We start from the raw sequence: 19512 nt of genomic DNA on the forward strand, positions 1-19512 counted from the left end.
GGACACATCAGGATCGTGCACAGTAAAAACCACAAAATCTGCCAGATTGTCAGTAGGACACTGTAAGGTGCCTAATAGGAACCAGGAAAAGCCAGGTAGCTGAAAAGGGAAAGAGACTACTCTGGCATGTGAGTAATTATTAAAAGAAGAGCAAACTTTTAATTCAAAAACTAAATGCCACGTTGGGTTTTTTTGCTGCTTCAACCACACACTGCAACTGTAACCCCTGTTTCCTGGCCATAGCAACTACAGGCTTATGAAGGAGTTACCGTGCCTCAAAGAAATTATTAAATAGAGATAACACACCTGAAAATAACATGCTTTCTGTTGACTCTCATCCAGCTCAAATATTTGCTGCTGAGTCAGCTAAGGAAAGAGCAGCCGGATGGTTGCTCTGATTTCCCGTCAGCACCCTCATACCCCCAGCTGGGTGCTCACTTCAGTGTCAGTGCAAGGAGAAAACCAAATGCCGTGAGGTGACCCAGTCCAGCGGCTGCTGCTCAGCAGTGAGAGGATGGAGATAACGGTACTTCTCTGGGGTAGTTACTTAACTTTCCTCATCAGCCCAAACCCTGAAGAGCTGTTCTACTGATGATATTGTCTAGGGTTTGTTATCTCCTGTTGCTTGGCCTGAGTAACCTAAACACCTAGCACTGACCTCCCTCTCTCCTAGCCTGATCTATCTGTTATCTGGAAAAGCTGTAGCTCTGCCGACATCTGGATGAGACCTCCACGGAGTCCAGCCTACACAGCCCTTGTTTCAGCATTCCCAACTCAGTTGTTGCCTGGCCATCACAAACAGAAAGCTAAGTGCAGCCTAGCTTCATCCTGTTGTAGCTGTGGGTGCTACCTTATGCTACCCGTAGACCCGTAGTAAGGAATTAACCGGCTTTGCCCAGCCAGAAGCCTCCTGCAGCCTCACCAGAGGCCAGGCTAAGCCTGCACACTGGGCCCTCTAGACTAGCCTTGATGCTGCCTCGACCTGCGCCACCTGAGCTCTACTCCTACGCTTGGCGAGCCAAACCCATGCCCCCAGTGCTGCGTTGCCCAGCTTAGCCCCACGGCAGCAAAGCCAAGCTATGGGCTAGCATTCGCGCAGCTGCAGCCTGCCCTGCGCTTTGCAGCCAGCAGTGCCCAAACAAGAGCTCTTCTGTTTCTGTGCAGCATGGCCAAGCTCACCTGTGTCTTTCCACCAGCAAGTTCAAAGGGACCTGGCTCTGTTTAACACCTCGAGGCATTTATGAATTAGCAGACCATGCTTTGAAACAGTTAAGCACTTATTTTATTCCCAGTGAGAGCAATATGCCCAAATGCATCTCTCCAAAACTGGAGTAAAGAATGAATACCTAGTTGGTACACATCAAAATTACAGACAAGAACAGATGACACAGACTACCAGAGAAACTGTACATTCCAATGAGAACTGCTGACTTTAATCCAATGTGAGACTTGAGGGGCAGCACGGCGTAAGAAATCAGATCTGAGGAAGTCCCTACGCCCAAGACGGTAACTCAAGCCTGCAAATCCTTGTCCAGTGCTTTGGACTGGACACTGATCACTCCACAGCCTGAGATGTTAGAATACCCTTAAAATAAATAAATAATTTTAAAAAAGCAGAACAATTTTATGCTTCTCTTTCAACAGTACTGATGGCAGGTCTGAAACACAGCATCAGGGAAACCACCAATGATTCCTCACAGGAGGAAGAAAACACCAGGATTTCTCAGACCTGCAGCAGCAGGTTGAATCTGGGTGTTGCAACCTGGCATTTTTCTACAGACTTTTGGTTTTCAGACTGAGAACAGCCCTTTAAGTATCGCTTAGAGAGTTATGCTGAATCCAACCTGTCTTGAAAGAGTTGGATTTACGCAGATGACAGTAGTCTTTCAAAAAGCTTGCATGAAATTTCCCACTGTCATTAGTGGGTCACTAGCTGAGGCCCATTATGAGATGGGGAGCAGGAAGAGAAGGGCACCTCAGTAGTCAATGACAGAGTAGTTAAAAAGCAATAAACACTTTCAGCCTTATACAAGATGTTCAGACTGCAAAACCGGGAGATTAGCTCAGCATAGTTCATGCCAATCCCACACGGTGCCTATTTCACAGCTGGTCAGACCAGTTTTTAAAATGCAAATTTAAGTCATGCTTTTTACCAAACTTCAGGAGGGGTCACACCTTCACTATTGCACAGGCATATTTCACTGGGAGGATGTGAGGAATATCCCTTTGCAACTGCAAGGGATATTCCTTAAAGCAGAGTCTCTCCCAGAACAGCAGGGTTACACATTTTTACTTGTTTCTAAAATAAAACTGGAACTCTGTCAAAGACCAGCAGTGCATAGGTCTCATCTAAAAAGCCTGGCAGGTGCAGCAGCCTAGGGACAATGTGAAATTTTTTTTGTTCCAAAATGGTTTTTGGAGGAAAACCAAAATACAAGAGCAATTTTTCTAGAAATTAGTTTCTTCTCTTTTCCCCACAAATACTTAGGTTTTGGTTTGGGCTTGAGGAAACTGGAACAGATTTGGCAGAAAACAGAAAACATTTTCATGGGCAATACAATTCATATTCTCATGCGAGCAAAACACATCATTAACCGAAATGGCTGAGGAGTCCCCACCGCACCACAGGCCTTCATGACACAACTGCACCTCCACTTTCCCATCAAGCACTGGAGCACAAACAGACCCAAATGCTCACACCCAGTGGCTCCAGCAGAACATGGTTTCTGGAATAAGTTATAAATAAATAAACATGACATGATTATTAATTCATTAAAGGCTACTTTAGCCACTACTCAACTGACAGACGCTTCAACCTCAGAATTTCTCCATGTTTCTGAGATCTAAAGCTCAAGGGCGAGAAGTGGAAGTACAGAAAAGGCTTGTAAATGCACTCTAAACTGCCTGGGATTGGCAGAAGTGGCATGTGAGTACAGACCTGAGAGCGCTCAGTAGTCTGCTCACAAGTGAATCAATGTCCAGATCCTCGGGAAGACACTGGCCCTTGAGGCAGGAGCAGCTCCAAGACATTGTCACTCTGGGTACGCAGAGGGACCCAATATGAAACCCCATTCCTTCTGCCAGGTGCTACATCATAGCTATCGCAGAGTCCTCAGTGCTGCTCTCCTGCTCCAAGCCCACCCGGCGGATGGACTCCCTGTATTTCTGCCGTCCCAGCTCAACAATGGTTTCGACCTCATCAGCAATGTCCTGGCGGCCACTCTCTTTCATGGCTGTAATCAGCTTACCCACACAGTCAGGATCCTCCAAGTTTTGCTGAGCCCATGAGAACAGCATGTCCAGGATCTGCTTATCAAGGTCCTCTCTGAAGAAAGGGGGAAGCGCAGAAGTAACCAGCACACTCTCCTGACTGACAACCCGAAGAGGCCTTACTGGAGTCCTAGTCCATGCCTGGAGCCCCAGAGAAGCCATCCAGACACACAAAGCACCCGGTGGGCCTGCCTTTTCCCCACCCACCATACAGGAGTTGCAGTTCCTACACTAGAATCTCTCTAGATTTTTTTTTTTCTAATGGAAATATCAAATTAAATGATTCTGCTTTTGAATGTAAATTCCCCACAGGAATAGTAGGTTAGTCATAGCAAGTCTAATTCTCTCCTACTGCTCTGGCTTTTTGGTCAGACTGCATGTCCCATGACGTACCACAAGCTCTTTTTGAATAAAGATGATATTCACAATCAATGCCATAAGCCATTGCTCATTGTCAGAGATGGAGTCTGGCCAGGAATCCAGATCACAGAACAAAACAGGAATGCGACTCATCAGAACTACAAAGGTCATCAGGTTTGTTATTTCCCCGATTGTGTTTTTCAAACTTAAAGCTTTGTTTTATAACAGCAAGAGAAAATAATCAGTTTTCGATAAAAGAGGTAATGTTTTGAGAAGAACCATTAGTCAACCCATCTTTTATCTGGTGAAACAATTCCAGTGGGAAAACTTTCAACCAGCCAAGCATTAATTTATACTATTACACTGCAGATAGATATAATGCACTACTCTTGATCAGTGTTGTATCTTACCTGTTATTGTATCCTATGCGCTCAATCTGCTGATAGGTCAAGCCCAGGTTCAGGCCGATGGTCTGCCAGTCAGCTCCCATGCGCCTGGCAATGCTCAGCAGGTTTGCCTGGGTCAGGTAGCCAGTCTCAGCACTGCCCAGGTTCAAGGGAGGGAAGGAGAAGCCATTCAGGGGGTGGGGATTCTCACCCCAGCGGGGTTTCAATCGCTGTGTCACAGAGGAAAGAGAGAGAGAACGTGCTAAACAAATTGGTTTTATACAGGACAATATCTGGCCATTCAGATTGCACACTGAAATATCTTTCCTCCCGCCAAGGAGGAAGGAAGATCTTGGGGCTGAACAGTCAGGCTGTAAAAAGCAAGGAGCGCTCACACTGGCAATGACCAGCAATGCTCACTGCCTCTGAAAATATCAAATCATAAAGTACACAGTCATATCTCACACTGGAAATTTCCTTTCTTTACAGAGTATTTTTCAATGAACTATCTCCCCAGAATATATTTGCCTCGGCAGTAAGAGAGCACTTAGTCTAGATGTGTAGTTGAGGTTGCATGTGTCAGAAAGGGATGTGAGATCCTGGCACGTGATCTGAACAGAAGCATTCAGCCTACAAAGGTATTTATTGTTTTAAGCTTCTCAAATATCAATTAAATTTTATAAGCAAAAGTTGCATTTCTCACTGCAACATACAGAGCAGCCTTAAAAGGCCAGTGGCTCACACCAGAGTACTTACACTCAACACTTGTATTAAAATCCAGCCTACCTACCTCATCCTAGATCTTCCTTTTTTCCTGCTGCATGAGCTGTGTGACTAAGAAATTTATAAACAAAACAGACACTTCCTTTAATTACAGTGAGCTTCCTCCTGTTCTACATCATTCATTCAATGGATCCACCCTCTCTGACCACCCATCCAACAAGCCTGTGCTTGACAGAGAAGATGAGTAGGAGAGATGGAGACCACTCCCAGCTGTTTGTGTTCCTCTTTTCAGAAGAGCTCATGGAGAGTGGGAAATCTCCATGGTTGGGCAGCCATTTCTTGCAGTCATTCATTGCATCCGTTCTCATGGAGGAAGACAAAACTAGCTGAGCAGCAAGGCCGTGCTTTTACCCACCTATTTCTTTTTTTTAGGAGACAAAAAAAACTCACAGGCAGTTTAATAGGCAGAGTAGCGAGCCAGAAGGAGTCTGGTCCTTTCCTCCTCCTGCTGGCATCTTCAGGGATGCTCTTGGGAACTGCCCCTCGGTAGAAAGAGACCTTTGCAAACAAAAAGCATGCAGTGAGGCTCAGATTCAAGAACACTGGCCAAGCCTGATTGCTTTGTCTTTCCTGTCTGGAACAGAATGAATCCAGCATTTCTCACCTATCCTCTGTTCACAAACATGGCCTCCCAATGAAGTGCAACTGGGAGGAGCACAGAGGTTCTGCCATAAAGTCTGGACTGACTGTGAAGACACCAAGAGTTAATGGCAGGAATGTAAGTCAGAGAGCTAAGTGATGAGTGATCCTTTAAGACTACTCTGTGATTATTCAGGGTTTAGTCAGTGAAATGCAAAGCCAAGGAAAAGAGGGGAGGGAAAAGAGTCATACCTGGCACTCAGAAATTATTATTGGGAACATCGTAAAAGCAATGATGATGATGGCCATGGAGGAAACAAATAGTCAGTGTAACCGGTTGCTCACCTGGCCTTTGACAGCTTGGTCTTTCCTGTCTACAGGGGAGGTCACATAGATTTCCTTCATGTTCTTCAAGTGAGAGTAAAAAATAAACGAGAGTCGTCCATCCACGCAGTCGGGGCGATCTGCGCAGAGAAGCAGCAAATGCTCAACTTGTGCAGAAAAGCGTGCAGATTTTCGAGCCTGGCCAACAGCCACTAGCAGCCTCCATGCTACTGCCTACTCCTACTCATGCCTGAAAGGAATCTAACACCCTGCTTCCTCACCGGGTGAGACGGGAAAGCAGAAAACCCTGGCTGTGGAGAAAGCAGGTCCCAAAAGTGAAAAAAGGTAATGGCCACAAGGTGGAGATCAAGTTCAAGAATGGAAGGCAAGGCAGGGCAAAGCATTCGGGGGGAGCCTAGTCCATCCTTGGCCCATTCCTCTGTCCTAGGTCCATTCTACCCCTTGGAGGGCAGAATCAGCTGCAATAGCATCCTGTCATGCATAAAAATAGGCCCCCTATCCCTCCACCATTTCTGCAGTGGGTGCTGGAATATGAATATAGCTAAATGGAAAAAACTATAATCAGGTACAACACTCATATGTAATTATCTAGAAATTAATTTAAGAGTCCAGCCTAAATCAGGACAGAGCAACAGACCCTGGCCTCACAAACTCCACTGAAAGACCAATGCACTTCAGTATTCTTGGCAGTGCTGGGTTAAAGGCTGGACTCTACGATCTTAAAGGTCTATTCCAACATAAACAATTCTATGATTCTGTGATTCATAGAGTTAAGCTTAATTTACACCAATGAAACTGAGCTGTACGCCCAGGTTTTGAAGAACATGGCTCAGTTTGCAGCTGTAACAGGTCCAGACACATTGGGGCATAAAATATCATCTTGAGTTTTGGTCTTGCTCCCTCTTTTCTTCTCTTCCAGTGGCTCCATTTGGGGGAATTTTTTTTTTGCTCTGGATTATTTCAGAAATACCTTCTCTAATCAAATACCATTATATGTGTTCTCTCAGAAATGGGCAACATTAATTAGATCACCATGGGCATTCCAGAGTTTTGTCTAAGATGCCAGGAAAAGGGCATAGATGGCTGCAGTAGCAGATCAGTCATAAAATAAACACATTTGGCTATTGCCCTCTGCAGACTACAACAGCATGAGAGGAAATGAAAGCCTACAAAGAGGACTTTCCTTCAGAAAAGTAGACACAAAAGTTGGGTGACCAGAGAATATGACAAGTTCAATGTCCAAGGGCTAGCTGCTGTGAGTAGTAGGCAAACTGGAGGCAGAGAGGAATGCCATGGAGTACAGCCCCCAGCAGATACACACCTAGGGCTAGAGAAGCACAGGAGTTAGAAGCAGAAAGGAGCCCAGTGCTGCCATACCCATATCGATGCTGATGCCTTGCTCAAAAGCTGCAAAAAATTGCTCTCCCTCAAACATCTCCACCATGTCAGATGGCTCAGGTCCTCGATAGCGGTCCTGCAGCTTCTTCAGCACTGGATCGACCTGACAAGGATGATGACACAGGACTCCATGTTTGATCTGAAGCACATCTGTCCCCTGACCCATGTTCCTACACCCATGATGTTCCCCACACCTTCAACAGGGGAAGTCCATTTTACATGGGAAGGATGTAAACAAATGAACACACACCCACCCTCCTATCCCAGGTACATTTACTACAGGCAAGGAAGTGTTTGTGGTTACCCTATTTCTCCCCTCCAGTAAAAAGCAGAAAAGCCTATGTGGACTAACAAAGATAGGCCATCCCAAAGCTGTCAATAAAAAAGCATTTTCAGCAGTATCTCTACATTGTAACAGGTCAGTAACCTTCAAAGACAGGGAAGGATTTCCTTGCTACCTTATCTCCCTCACAGTATGCCATTAAAAGACATTTTTTCTGCAAAAAGCCACATGCTGCAATAGCACACAGCTGAGGACACCAGAAAGCTCATTTTTGCTTTGCAGCTTGCAATCACACTGGCAGACCTGGGGTCTCAGAGGCAATGCAAGAGTTAGCCCAGAGCTGAGGTGTCTATTGTTCTTCCTATTTGTAACAGTAAACCTTCTCTCTCACCCCACCAGCACCCCTAGCAGGAGTACAGACACCACTGAACCTGTCTCACTGTGGGTGCCGTTGCTGCCTCCTCTGGAAACAATTTGAGCCCTGAACCCAAGATATAAAGAATCCTTATAGCTGTTTATGCGTACAGGTCATTTCAATGTTCTCCTACAGGAGAACAAATAAAGAGCAAAAGGAGGAACCAGACCAGAGGGTTGTGCAGAGAGTTGGATACGCAGCCCAGTTCTGGCAGCCTGATAAAACTCTCACGTCACTGAGCTGCGCTGTCTGTCAAGGTACACGCTCTACAAATGCAGATGCACACTTGCTTTGCTGCTGAGGGCTGGTACCCCTAGGGCAGAGGCAGCAGCAGAGAGTGAGCCCTTCCTATCTCCTGACAGACCATCAAGCCAGGTTAGCTCAGGCTAACAGCACAAACTAACTTGATGCTGCACTGAAGCAGATTAAGGAAAGCTCGTATGTTCTGTTCCACTGCTTGAACGGTAAACAGCAAGGAACATCGGGAAGAGTGAATACCATTTCTAGCCTCTCCAGCTGAAACCAAAGCAGTGCTTCTGCCCACACTACTAGCCCACGTCAGACAAGTGACTTATTAACCTTAATATCTTTGACTGAAATTTAAACCGTGTTTTGCCTCATGTTTGCTGGACACTTACAGCATGCAAATGGCCAGCTACTGTGTCTAGCTGATTTTAGCAGCCCAGTCTACAGAATGTATATCCAGCCACTGCTGCACAGAGTGAGTTTTCCTTCTACCCCAGCTCACAGTGAGCTGGTATCACACTACCAACACAGTGTGGTGACAGCATACCCCGGCCACGACCTTGGGGCAGCAAACAGGACCATTTGGTGCACTGCTGCCCTGATATCCTATAAAGGGAGGCGCAGGAAGCTCAGGAGCAAGGCAATGGAAGCCAGTCAAACCTTGTGCTTGGGGACACACTGTAGCAGGACTTGCTCGGGGTCCTTCTTCCTCTGCAGAGCAATGAAGTTCACCTGGTACATACGCAGCCGCTCATAGACTTTCTTGGCAATGCCTCCAATGTAGGTCTTGGTGGTGTACCACAGCCAGTACCTGGCAGACAAGGAATTAAGAAAAAGGAGGGATCCTGCCTAGTAAGAGAAGCCAGTGTCACACCCACAAGACTGTAAAAAGTGATGGGTAGAGATGAAGTGCTAAGCTTGGCCTGATGTGCAAAGGGAGAAGGTAGGGTTAACGGCATGAGCCCTGATCAGTGTGGGAAAAGCAAGGCAGAGGAACATCCCATCTTTTCCTCAGGACTAATCCTGCACTTACCAGGAGAAGTGGGTGACTTCAAACACCACATAGAGATGGGTGAATTCCAGCACCACCTGACTAGTAATGTCATCCCAGGTTTGGCCCTCCAGGTCACCATGGAGAAGATGCAGCCTTGACCGATCCAAATTTAGCCCTTAAAGACAACAAGGATCAAGAGATGCTATATGCAGCAGAAGCCTTTGTTCATGGCTTTACAAACCTAGCCACAGTCTGGGGGGATTCACTATTGAAAAGCACCAAAGTAAGGCTCATAGCCTTCTCTTCAGCACCCAGAACTGAATTTTGGTCAAAGAAGAGCAAAAATAAAAGGATGATGCTACTTCAACGTTTCCAGGATAGTCTGGCAGAATATGCAGGCTTAAACTGATAGTGTGCTGATTGCCACCAACAGATTAATTAGACAATTCCTATCACCAATATCTAGGGTTATTAATTAAGTTCCATCTCTTTCTAAAGGTACATCCCACAGGCTTTTCTATCCTGATGCACTTCAGACATAAAAATGCCAGGTGGTGTTACAATGAAGGCCAAGCCGTACCCAAACATATTTTACTTCTTCACAAGAAAGCCAGGAAAGGTCAAAGAAAATAGGAATTAGGAAACACAGGATACTCAGCATGCAAACAGAGGAAACCCTGGCGAGGCTGAGGCTGTTTCTAGCAATATTCAGGGTGGGAGATGGCTTAGTGTATGATCATACATTTTTAACTGCAGTGGCTCAGCATCAGATTCATGAGCTGGACCTGAACTACCTTCCGCACCACCACACTGCACCACCACTCACTCAGCATATGCACCTTGCTGCTCCTGCAGGATAAGCAGCAAGCTTTATTATTACAGGAGAGGCAAACAAAAATCCCAGCTTGCCATTCATGGCTTTCCACATATGATGTTTCTCTTTGCCAGTTTTGGGAATAAACTCACCTGTGAGCCCAGGTGGGAGGGGCAGCTGAATTCTCACTGGCCTGAGAAAATCCACCAGGGAATCCTGGGAGAGGCAGAGCAGGGGACTGGCTCTGCACCCTGCATCGGCTGTGATTTCCTCTATCTCTTCTGCAGAGACCGGCAGCACCTGGATGTGGAAAACAATATGGAGAGCAGGGCAGTCAGGCAAATTCCCAAATCACTTGCTCAGTTCCCCCAGCACCCAGCAGGCAGATGCTGCTCCTGGCTCAGGGGCCCGTGAGAAATGGAAGCACAGTGAGTGAACTTTGGCTGAAGTCTGCTCTAATACCAGTGTCAATGTGGCAAGCTGGGACAGCCCAGGGTATTACAATAGCATTTACCACTATCTAGCAGCTCTACAAAACAATTATTTTTAGTGGGGTGGCTTTAGAATTACATCCACAGAAATTATTTCCCCCTAGTCTCACTCACTAAGCTGCTGCAGCAAGAGCTGCACTAAGGCTTACTAAAGCTTGTGGTTTTTAAAGCATGCATACCTGCAGCTTGACGTTGCGAGTCTCTTCAGTGACTCCAGGAGGAAAAGTCACTTTGATGTTTGGATCCACACTGGAAAAGAGCAATGTCCCCTCTGTTGGCACTTTGCATTGATTTTGCACAAGTCGAGACACAACAAGGAACCAAGAGAAGTGGAGGACACTACAGTGAGCCACATGCTTCTGTAACGGAAGACAGGGAAGAAAACATCTAGGCATATTATGCAGTACAATAAAGGCAGGAAGCAGCCGGGCAGGTGAAAGCACTAGAACAGGGATGAAGCACAGCAGGCTGCAAGTTGTCACCTTCAGGAGACACACCTCCACAAGAGAGGAAACCTGGAGCTGAAATCCACTATGTTTTATAGCAGCTGGTCAAAACACAGCTTGGGAGGTGTTTCAAATGGATTCACTCTTGGCTGGGCAAAACGGAAGAGGGGAAGGGTAATAATGTGTGTCACCAGTCATTCCAATCTGCTTACCTTTGACTTTTTCTTCTGCTCCACTCTTGTACTCAGATCACTCCAGCTCTGCCCGCTGAAGGTCCGAACTACCACCTCACGCTGACGAAGGGTTTGAGGGGAGGTGTACGGCATCCAAATCTGTACCTCCTGGCAAAAAAAGCATTCCTGTGAGACACCAATAGAAAAGATAAAACCAAGCCTAGCTCTGCTCTGTGGCTTCCTGTGCAGACAAGAAGGGGAAAGGCAAAGCACGGCCTGTACGCAGGGAGCGGAAGAGGAGATAGGAACCTGCTCTGTCCTGCAGCCTCCAGGGAGGTGACAAGAGATGTCAGGTTTGCTACACAGTGTGGCGGCAGGAAAAGTTCTGCAGCTTGGGGGCAGAAAGGGCCAAGCAACTTTTGCGGTGAGTTGCTGTCAGCCACGACAGGGCTGGTGGCGTAAGTACTCACCAGCCTGAATGAAAACCACACAATCAGGCTTTTGGGGAAGGATGTGAACCATTCTCCTTGCAGGCTAAGGCCAAATGCTGGAACAGCACTTATCCTCTGGCACAGGAGGAAGCTTGTGAGTGAGGAAGGTTATAGCTCAGCTCAAGTGGGAGCAGTGGGGCAGGCAAAGAAGCCAGACCAGCACAGTGCCAGGAAAGCTTGTCCTTTCTGAATCTTTGTGGCTGGGCTTCTTTGAAAGGCAGTCCTGCAGTTACTTAAAAGCAGCAGTGATGGGCGTAGCTGTCTCAAAAGTCCCAAGAGACTTTCTCAGAAGACTCCGCCAAGCTATTGCAGAGGCAGATTGATCAGGAGGAGGCCTGGATGTGTCCTCACCTGCTGGAATTTGACCCCATGGGGCTGCAGCTCCAGGACTCTACTTAGAAGGACATCATGGTGTCTCAGCTTTACCCACTGAGGGTCCGGTGCAAGGGTTCGGAAGTAGATCCGCAGAGGGTCAGAAGCAGCCCCCGGTGGAAAGCAGAAATGGATGCCACAGGCCAGGACCACTTTGCAGCCTTCAGAGGTGACAGTAAAGCTTCCAGAAGAAATGCATGAATGTATGACACTGTGCAATGACGTCAGCCCTCCGAAAATCAACAGAAGGATCTCCTACCTTGTGTTTGACTGGCCTACTGAGGACATAAGCTTCTATACATATGTGCAATACCCACCACGCACCGATCTTGACTTGGAGCTTGTTACACCACTGTAATATAAGTACTTAATAACAGAGGCTTACCTGTCCTCTCCTGATGCAAGGAAGAATCTTCGTAGCCCTCTGGCACTGGATTGATCTGTGGCAATAACGTTTGGGTAGGAGAAGAAGACAGGTTACTTAAATCAGGATAGAAAAGGAAGGCTGAATTTGCATTTTAATTTTGGCTTAATCCTAATCTGACAGTCACTAACAGAACCCTGTTCACACTGCAGTAGGCTTCAGATCAAGCAGCAGCAGGAGGACAGGAAGGAACCTAGAGGTCCCAAGACACACTAGAAGTACTGACTCTCCCCCAGGAAAACTCAGAAGCAGGGAGAATTAGAAAATATTTCAATTTACCACCCCTGCAACTCTCAGGGCCTTGTTTGATTGCCTGGGGCCAACCCTGGGAGTCAGCACTTGCTCTTGTGAATGTAAACACTATTGGGAAACCTCGCTCATATTCCTGCTCATTCATCACCTTCATCTTGCACAAAGAGCTGCTCCTCTGCAGCCTGGGACCCACAGGAAAGCAGGAGGTAACTGCATGGCAAAATGAGTTCTTATTGCTCCCAGCACCTCTAGCATGAGCTACCACAGCCTTAGGGCCACGCAGCAAGTCCAAGAACTGGTGCTCACCTCTGCTAAAAAGGCTGGACCCTTTTAAGGGCCTCTCCTGATCCACCTCCTGTGAATCCCATTTTCGCTTTCACTGTAAAACCTCTCCTAGCAAGCCAAATTCCAGGGACCACCGAGCCCTTCGGACTAGGCTTGGGCTCATAAAAACAGAACTAGTACTGTCTGTATCCTTACAAGATCGTAATTGTTCCAGACAAAAAAATACCGATCTGATTCCCCCTTTCTTGCCTTCTCTAATCCAAACCCATTCACGCCATGCTGGGCTGAGGGAGGGAACAGCTGGGCAGAACCCACAGCAGCAGAAGCCTTACAATTACCATCCTGCAGGGATGGCTCCGTTTCTCCTAAGGGATTGCCTCGGAGACGAACGAATGGTGAGGTCTGGATCTCGGGGGGGACAGCACGGAGGCAATTGTTCTGCAGATCAAGTCTGGACAAGTTGGGAAGGCTGGCAAGCGAGGCAGGGACCGTCACCAGGAGATTGCTGTGGAGATGCAGCCGCCGCAGAGACTTCAGATTGGCTGCAGGTTAGAACAAGAAGTGACCCCCCATCCATGCTGTTAATTGCATTGCACATCAGCTCTAACGCCCCCGCCGCTCTCCTCATCACGCACACACGCACAAAATAAGGGAAAAGCACAAGATCCCAGCATCCCTTCAGCTCACAAAACAAAGGGGTCCAGGGAACTAGCCGAGAGGCAACGCAGCCTCCTCTCTCCTCTGCTTTTCAGCACCCAACTACCAGTATCGATATAAGATGCTTCTGTAACAGCATCAATGACAACCCCAGGCACAAAGTAATACAGGACCCAAGAGCCAGGAAGCTGGGCAGAAGTCAGAGCCCGGTTCAGTGGACTGGTCCACACTGGACAGCATGATTTGACACCCAGATTTGCATCCCACTAAACCACAGCTCTTCTGTTTCCAGTTCCAGGTGCCACCCAAAACCAGCCAGGCCAGATCCTCGGCTATTATTGTAAATTGTATTGAAATCTTAGCAGTCTTGCTGATCCACAGAAGCAGAAAGCACGGTCCAGAAAGTCATTAATGCTCAAGGGGACTGACTGAGCCAAGCATCTTTCTTCTGGGTATCCCTTCCATTTGGCTCTAACATAACAGATGGTTTGTGTTAACAGCTCTGGGGACAGAGCCCAAGGGCCTCAGGGGTCCTAGACTGTATCAAAAACTCAGTAAGTCTATGTCCTTCTTTTCCTCTAGAAAATACATACCAAAGGAGTCTGGGACACTCGATAAGCAATTCCCAGAGAGATCCAGCTCTGTGCAGTTACGCAAATTCCCGACTTCTTCGGGGAGGAATTCCAAAGCATTTTCAGAGAGATCCAGGTCCTGTAGCACTGTCAGCTCCCCAATGCTACGAGGTAAGTTCTTCAGCTGATTTTTCATAGCAGAGAAGAAAGTCAGTTTGCTCAGACAGCCAAAGTCCTCAGGGAGCGCCACCAGGCTGTTGTGGCTCACCAGGAGCACGTGGAGGCTAGGGAGGTGGAGGATGCAGCTAGGCAAGGTGGAGAGGCTGTTGAAGCTGAGATCCAGGTGGGTGAGACACCTCAGGTTCCCAGCGTCGGGTGGTAAGCTTGTCAGGGAGCCATGCTGACACGAGCCAAACTCATCCCTGGCATGGCCACCTGGGTGTGGAGGGAAGGGGAAAAAGAGGTCAGTATGCTACAGGGATACCTCACCGGCCCCACGTAAGACTCACAGGGACCCAGAAGATGGGGATTTACTGATCACATTGAGCAGCACCGATTACAAAGCATTCATAGAGAAATGGGGTTTCTCCTTGCCTCATTTTCCTGATCAGTGAAAGCGATATAATGGTGAAGACCTTTTATGAAATCAAGAGATGCTACAGTCAACCAGTAAAACTCTGCTGAACATGTCTGGAGTCACAAGTCAGGAAGCGCCAGGCCACTCCACATATCTACCCCCCTTCAGCAGGGTGGCCGATACCCCTCCAAGCCTCCCACTCTCCTTCCCCACCAGCACCAGTGGCCAACACACAACACTTTTTGGACTAAGGAGACATTCCTTACCCTCCAGGCTTTGCCCATGCTGTTGAGGGATGAACAGCCCTGAGGACTGAGATCTGCCCCTGCAAGCCTGGAGAGCAGATGTGAGGAAAGCAGTGAAAATGTGGGGAAAAAAGCAGGTAGTTCAGTATTGTGTAGGCCAGATGGCGCAGTGAGGAAAGGATACGTGTTCCCCACCCCAGCTTGTGACAAACTGAAGAAGGTCTGCACCCATGGAAAATAAGTCAAACAAACAAAAGGAACCTTCCAAAACTCTCCATTCCTTCATCGCTTTCCACTCTCCCTCCACTGTTGTCTGTTTGTATACACGTACAGCAGATGGCACCAAACATTTTTTATGCTGCATAATGGTGAAAAATGAGAACAATCAAACTAACAGACACACATTGCACTAAGAAAATCTTAGCAAACTATTTTATTGCATTTCAGGATGCTCAGGGTGTACATCTCACAAAACAAGCTTGATAAAAGCTATGCCATTATCCTCACCTTACTAAAGGGGGAAAAGACAAATGAAATTATTCACATGAGAAATCTGTGGCAGATATAGAAGCAAACTTCAGTCTTTTCAGTTTTCAGCTAGAATCCTGAATTCTGGCCACAAACTCCCCCTTTTTTTCTCTCGTTTCTTTTTTAAAATCCACCTCCCAAAGAGCAAATGATTCAGTCTAAGAAATTATACCATTTGCATTGAGATCCTCCTACAATAAAGAGACAAGAAAGTCAAAGAATGATCTAATATTTATAGGTCTAACAGTTACTACAGCTTGCCAAATTATGTGCACACCTGAGTCATGCTTTTAATAAATGTTGAGCAGTGTCTTCCGGTCTTAAACGTTCACTGACACTAAGAAGGATTAAGCTAGGATTGATGGAGATGGAAACACAGCAAAGACAGCTCATTATACTCCCAAAAATGAAAGAGGGGCTGAATATCTACCAAAAAATTAAACACCTTTCAACCCCCCCATCCTTGCATGCATAACCACGCAAAAAACCCGCTCTTCTTCTAGAGGATGGCTACAGAAAATACTGCATCATCAACCCAACCAGACTCCAAAACCTGTTCCCCAGGCAGCTGTAGAAACAAAGGAAGGAAATAAGAGTTTAGGACCTGTATCTTATTGAAATCTGCATGCAGCTCTGAGCAAGGCTAAGAGCTAAAGCTGTAGTAAGGGGCACCAGAACAAAAAAAATTCAAGGGCAGTTTGTCCTGCAGATGTGGAGAAAAGGGTAAAAAAAATTAAGCTGAGCTTAAAAGAGTTGGATGGTGATGGGCCCAGGAATTTACCTTTGAGCACCAGGGACTTCAGGTGCTTCAGATGAGGAAGGATGTCCAGTGTGGTGTCAAGGAGGCGATCGTTGCTGCTGAGCCGGAGGAACTCCACCTGGACCACCTCTCCCTGTCGCCCCTCGAACAGCTGCAGGAACCGGTGGCAGCCGTCAGGATAAACGTCCAAGTTCAGCCTGTTGTCGGCAAGGCACAAGCCAGCAAGTGCAGGAGCCCCCGAAGCCCCCTCCCCACACTTGTCCCCAAGCCCCAGAAGCTCTGCCATCTTCTGCGTTTAGTCCACAGGGTCCGGACATGCTCTGACTTGCCAGGCAGGCAGGCACCAGCAGCACTACGAGGCAGCTGGGACAAGGAGGAGGAGGAGGAAAGATGGCTCTGAAAGAGAACACAAGTGCACAATGAAGTCTTCCTGCCCCAGCCCAGAGCAGCTGGAAAGTTTATAATCACAGCAAGAGGGCAGGATGGATTACACACTCGTTACCAAAAGCTTTGTGGGCAGAGAGCACAGAAATTCAGGGTGATGGATGCTACACAGGCTTCTCCTCCTAGGGAAAACCTCTGAGTTTCCCTAGCCAACATCCCAGCAGAGAACAGAGTAATTACCCACCATCAAAATAAATAGCAATATTAACTTTTAAAGACATGAATGTAAATGCCTATGCCTTACGCAGATTTCAAAGTGCCTTAGCGGGAAGCTTTACAAGTGGAGGGGAAAACCGGGGCAGGGAGCACCAAGCCAGGAGCAGAGCCCAGAGGCTGCTCACAGGCTGCAACATCAAACCCAGCTGTGAAACTGGGTGCCAATGGGATAAAAGTGAGTGTAGATGAAAATGGACAAAGGGCAGCAGAGCCAACGTGGCAGGGCCAGGGAGAGCGTTAGAAAAGGCGTGTCCATGATACAGGAGCACTGGACTGTGCATTGGGATGGGGGCTCTTGCAGATTTGCCTCCACAGAGATGCTCTAACACAGCCACAGCCAGCTAGTCCTTGTTTCCTCCCCGCACAGCACCCTCCACAGATAAAGAGAAAGGGGGAAAGCAGGTATCACATAATGCATGCTAGGAAGGATTTAAACCTAAAGGAGCAGAGGTATGAAATTTGAAGAAATTAACTATTCTTCTGCCACCTTAGTGTGAAGAAGCCTTCATCCACCTAGGACTTTCAAAATCACCTACTATCATCACAGCACACTGGTAGTCCAAAGATGAGCAAAGGCACCACACTTGTTTTTATACCAGTAGTCACATACTTCCAAGTCCCCCACTTCCTGTTTTTTCCACTTCCTTTATCTTCTGCAGCTCCCCCTGAGCATGGCAATTAAACTAGCTTATGGTATGAATATCAGGAGTTCTTTTCAAACCCTGTCATGGATCAAATAGGTGAACAGAAATTTCTTTTAAGTGATGCAGAACTACAAAACACTTGTAACAGCTTTAATGTCCGAGGCCAGCAGAAGCAAGCTAATGCCCCTGCAACACCCTGAGGATCAGCGCTTTTTACTGTTAACCTCTGGGACATGGCAGCACTGGTGTTCCCGAGGCACAGTCTGGGGGAGGCATCACACCTGGCTCCCTGAAAGAGGAGAAATCTTTCGGGCACATAAAGACAGCAAGAACAGGTAAATGGGAACTTTAGTAAAAAAGTATTCCTTACAAAAAGGCTGTACACAACACAAACACAGCTCTCTTCCAGATACACATAAGCAAAAAGACCATCTGCTACAGCTTGGTAAAGCTATTGATGGTGAAGGAACCACAGGGCAGCTCTGAACTGGCCAGGCTGGAGGACATGGGCAGGCACCCTTGTGCACAGGCATGCACACGTGCACATACACACACATGTGCACGTACACACACACACTCACCCCAGTCTTCACCTGCCCTGCCACCAGCTCCGGCAGCACCAGGCCCCCGTTACCCCACAGGGCTCCTGAGCAGAGGCTCAGCCCCCTGGGGACACCCCTCCCCCCCCGCAGGACTTACAGCCGAGCAGCAGGGCCACACGCGCCGTGCCCCGCTGAGCACTGCCTCGCTTGTCTCACCCCCTCCGCACCCGGTCCCTGGGTCACAGACCCTGGGTCCCGAAAGGCCCGGCCGCGCTCGGTTGGGCTCAGCCCGGCACAGCACTTCCTGCAAAGTTCGCCGGCAAGCTGCGCTGCCGGGGCGGGACGAGCCGGAGGAGGTGCCAGATGCAGCGGGACAAGGCGCAGGCAGCTCTGGGAGACGAGACCCAGGCGTCCCACTGTCACAAAATGCCATTTTCCTAACGCCGGCCCAGCCTCGGCACCCCAGCTGGTCCCAGCGTGAGCTCAGCCTGCAGGGAGCGGGAGGCACAGGCAGCCTATGGTGTTATGCTCATTCACTGCAAATCCAGGGAGAGCAATGCAGCAGGGGCTGCAAGCCTGGCAGGGCACAGGGCTGAGCACTGCCGAGCCAGCCCTCGAGCCACCCAGGGCCACCGGCTCTGCCACAGCAGGGCCTTTGCCGCCCGCCTGCCCCAGGAGCCTGTAGTCCACTGCCTTGCTTGCAAGGGATGCCATGTGGTCCTAACACCGCATCCCAGCGCGGCCCCATGGCGTGTGCGCTACTCTCCATTTCGCTCCCAGGGGCAAAGCCAGGTTTTCCATGACAGCAAGTTTCTGGCCGGTGCCTGGCTGCTCTGGCATGGTGGTGCTGCTGCATTAGTGCCCTGAGAGGAGCACTCCTTGCTTACAGCCAAACACAAGCTGCACAGTGCCCTGAGGAAATGTCTCTTCCCAGAGGGAGTCAACAGAAACCACCGGCTGTTTCTCTCAGGCCCTTCCTCAGTTAGAAACCGGGAGCCTGGGTGTTCCCTGATGGCACCAAAGTTACCAGAGAAGCAGGAAACGCGCTCACCCGCATGGGGGGTTTGTAGGGAGACTCCAAGGCGGCAAGGCAGGGCTAGCCAGGACCTCCTCACGGCCCTACTGCAGCGCTTCTGGTGTATTTAGCCCCTGGGGATTTTGGCACAATATTAACTTTTTGCTATTCTTCATTTCCATAACCCAGGGAGGCCTCAACGGAACCGAACCAGGCGGTAACTCCCGCAACCCCGCGGCGAGGCCTTGCCACAGGGCCACCTGCTGCCGGCCTCCACGGGCCGGGGCAGAAGGGCCGCTCCTCGGCGGAGGGGGAGTCCGTGCTTCCCGGGGGACCCCGCCAGGGCAGGGCCCTGCACTGCCACCGCCCGGCCCGCAGGAAAGCCGCGGTTTGGGGGGAAAAAATGGTCCTAAAGCGGGGAAAACGGGCCGCTGAGGCGGCGGCACCACCCGCCGGCCGCGCCTCATAGCGCCGCGCCTCACAGCCCCGCGCGTGCGCCCCGGCC

General features: G+C 48.7%; 1 protein-coding gene across 3 annotated transcripts; it reads right to left on the bottom strand.

The window, feature by feature from the left end:
* Nucleotides 1-638: 638 nt before the first annotated feature.
* Nucleotides 639-19467, bottom strand: PIDD1 (p53-induced death domain protein 1). 3 transcript variants are annotated; one of them, XM_027810514.2, is made up of 16 exons: nt 19044-19467; nt 16168-16542; nt 14058-14471; nt 13140-13349; nt 12232-12286; nt 11826-12027; nt 11023-11151; nt 10544-10723; nt 10026-10173; nt 9099-9234; nt 8726-8876; nt 7101-7224; nt 5724-5842; nt 5190-5297; nt 4041-4246; nt 639-3325 (listed from the first exon to the last, which is right to left on the bottom strand). In XM_027810514.2, the coding sequence occupies exons 2-16, from the start codon at nt 16430-16432 to the stop codon at nt 3088-3090; spliced, it is 2685 nt and encodes an 894-aa protein (XP_027666315.2). In that variant the 5' UTR covers nt 16433-16542; nt 19044-19467; the 3' UTR covers nt 639-3087. The 3 variants fall into 3 exon arrangements, with proteins under 3 accessions (XP_027666315.2, XP_027666316.2, XP_027666313.2); XM_027810515.2 differs by lacking the exon at nt 19044-19467 and adding an exon at nt 18150-18537 and having other exon boundaries at nt 13146-13349; XM_027810512.2 differs by lacking the exon at nt 19044-19467 and adding an exon at nt 18150-18537.
* Between the last annotated feature and the right edge of the window lie 45 nt (nt 19468-19512).

Source organism: Falco cherrug, chromosome 10 (genome assembly GCF_023634085.1).
Source record: "Falco cherrug isolate bFalChe1 chromosome 10, bFalChe1.pri, whole genome shotgun sequence".
Lineage (NCBI taxonomy): Eukaryota > Metazoa > Chordata > Aves > Falconiformes > Falconidae > Falco > Falco cherrug.